Source organism: Mizuhopecten yessoensis, unplaced genomic scaffold (genome assembly GCF_002113885.1).
Source record: "Mizuhopecten yessoensis strain PY_sf001 unplaced genomic scaffold, ASM211388v2 scaffold917, whole genome shotgun sequence".
NCBI lineage: Eukaryota > Metazoa > Mollusca > Bivalvia > Pectinida > Pectinidae > Mizuhopecten > Mizuhopecten yessoensis.
In genome coordinates this window covers 1,420,916-1,422,045 of record NW_018403786.1, presented here as the reverse complement: position 1 = coordinate 1,422,045, position 1,130 = coordinate 1,420,916, and the positions used below count along the sequence as shown (strand labels likewise).

At 40.6% G+C, this 1,130-nt stretch overlaps 1 protein-coding gene across 10 annotated transcripts in view; it reads right to left on the bottom strand.

The window, feature by feature from the left end:
- Positions 1-845, bottom strand: part of LOC110454921 (serine/threonine-protein phosphatase 6 regulatory ankyrin repeat subunit B-like) — a 35,548-nt gene extending 34,703 nt beyond the window's left edge. For all 10 annotated transcript variants that reach the window (XM_021504748.1, XM_021504780.1, XM_021504773.1 and 7 more), the window contains exon 1: positions 148-845. In XM_021504748.1, the coding sequence (XP_021360423.1) occupies positions 148-219 (72 nt within the window). In that variant the 5' untranslated portion in view covers positions 220-845. The remainder of the gene's footprint in view (positions 1-147) is intronic.
- Positions 846-1,130: the final 285 nt, after the last annotated feature.

Here is a 1,130-nt window from a genome sequence, read left to right as displayed (position 1 = left end):
TGTGATAGATCCGGGGGAAGGGGGGGGGAGGGGGTGTCTATGTGTCCTGGAATAGACTGTGGGTGTAGGCGTATGTTCGATTTTTGGGATGAGGTGGTCGATACTTTGGGGTGGGTCACAAAAGTGGGTGGGGTAGTTAAAACTTACATGTTCCGCTGACTCGTGCTCCTCCAATCTGATCGGCTCCAGGCGCTCCTCATCCTCCACCAGCAACGACATAACGTAACGTCGTTTTCACAGGTAAAACATCACTCAATATATATATATATATATATACATACAATATCCATCACAATCAAATAACTTATCCTTGATAAACACGCATCTGGTTTCCACAACGAATCTCCATGCTCTAAGGACCCATATCTCTCGACTTGTATTGTGTACAGGTAGCCACCGTATATCAACACAGAACAGGTAAAGCTGTCACTTTCTTTAAACACACACACATGTACACGTTTGTGTATTCTTTGACTGACTTCCTCGTGAAACAAAAACGTTATCAATATCCAATGACGTTGTCGGACTATAGTCGAATTATAGTAGTCAATGTTCTACTAAACCACCTGTCAGTCAGGACTCCGGCTCCTGCGTCTGTTACTGGTTCTCAGGGTACCGTTCTGGGGGCAATAACGTGCGGTCAGAAATGCATTGTTTCAAGGGTATCGATCTAGTGTAAATATTTCACGTAATACAGATATCAATACCTGTAATTAACAGGTAGCGACCACACTAGCTGTAACTGTACAGAGGCGTATGTATCCCTACGCACGCCAAACAAACAATATCCGTTTTAAAAGTCCATTTCTTAATGCAGGGGAAATATTAACTCCTTAAATAGAATATTTTTCTTAGGCATTAGGCTTTTAAAGGTATGTCATGTACGTATATTCGACAGAGGTCAAAGGTCGGGTTTGACAGGTAGGTACACAGGTAAGTTTAAATATTTGTTTGGTAACAGTTAACAAGCGGACAATAATGACGTGACTGGGCGTCTGTCAGGTATTCTATAAACGGACAAATTGAGTTGTACAGGTATTCATTAAACGGTTAGATTGAGTTATACAGGTATTCAGTGAGTAAAAAATGTATTCAATATTAAATGGTTACAAATAAATTCATTGATGTAA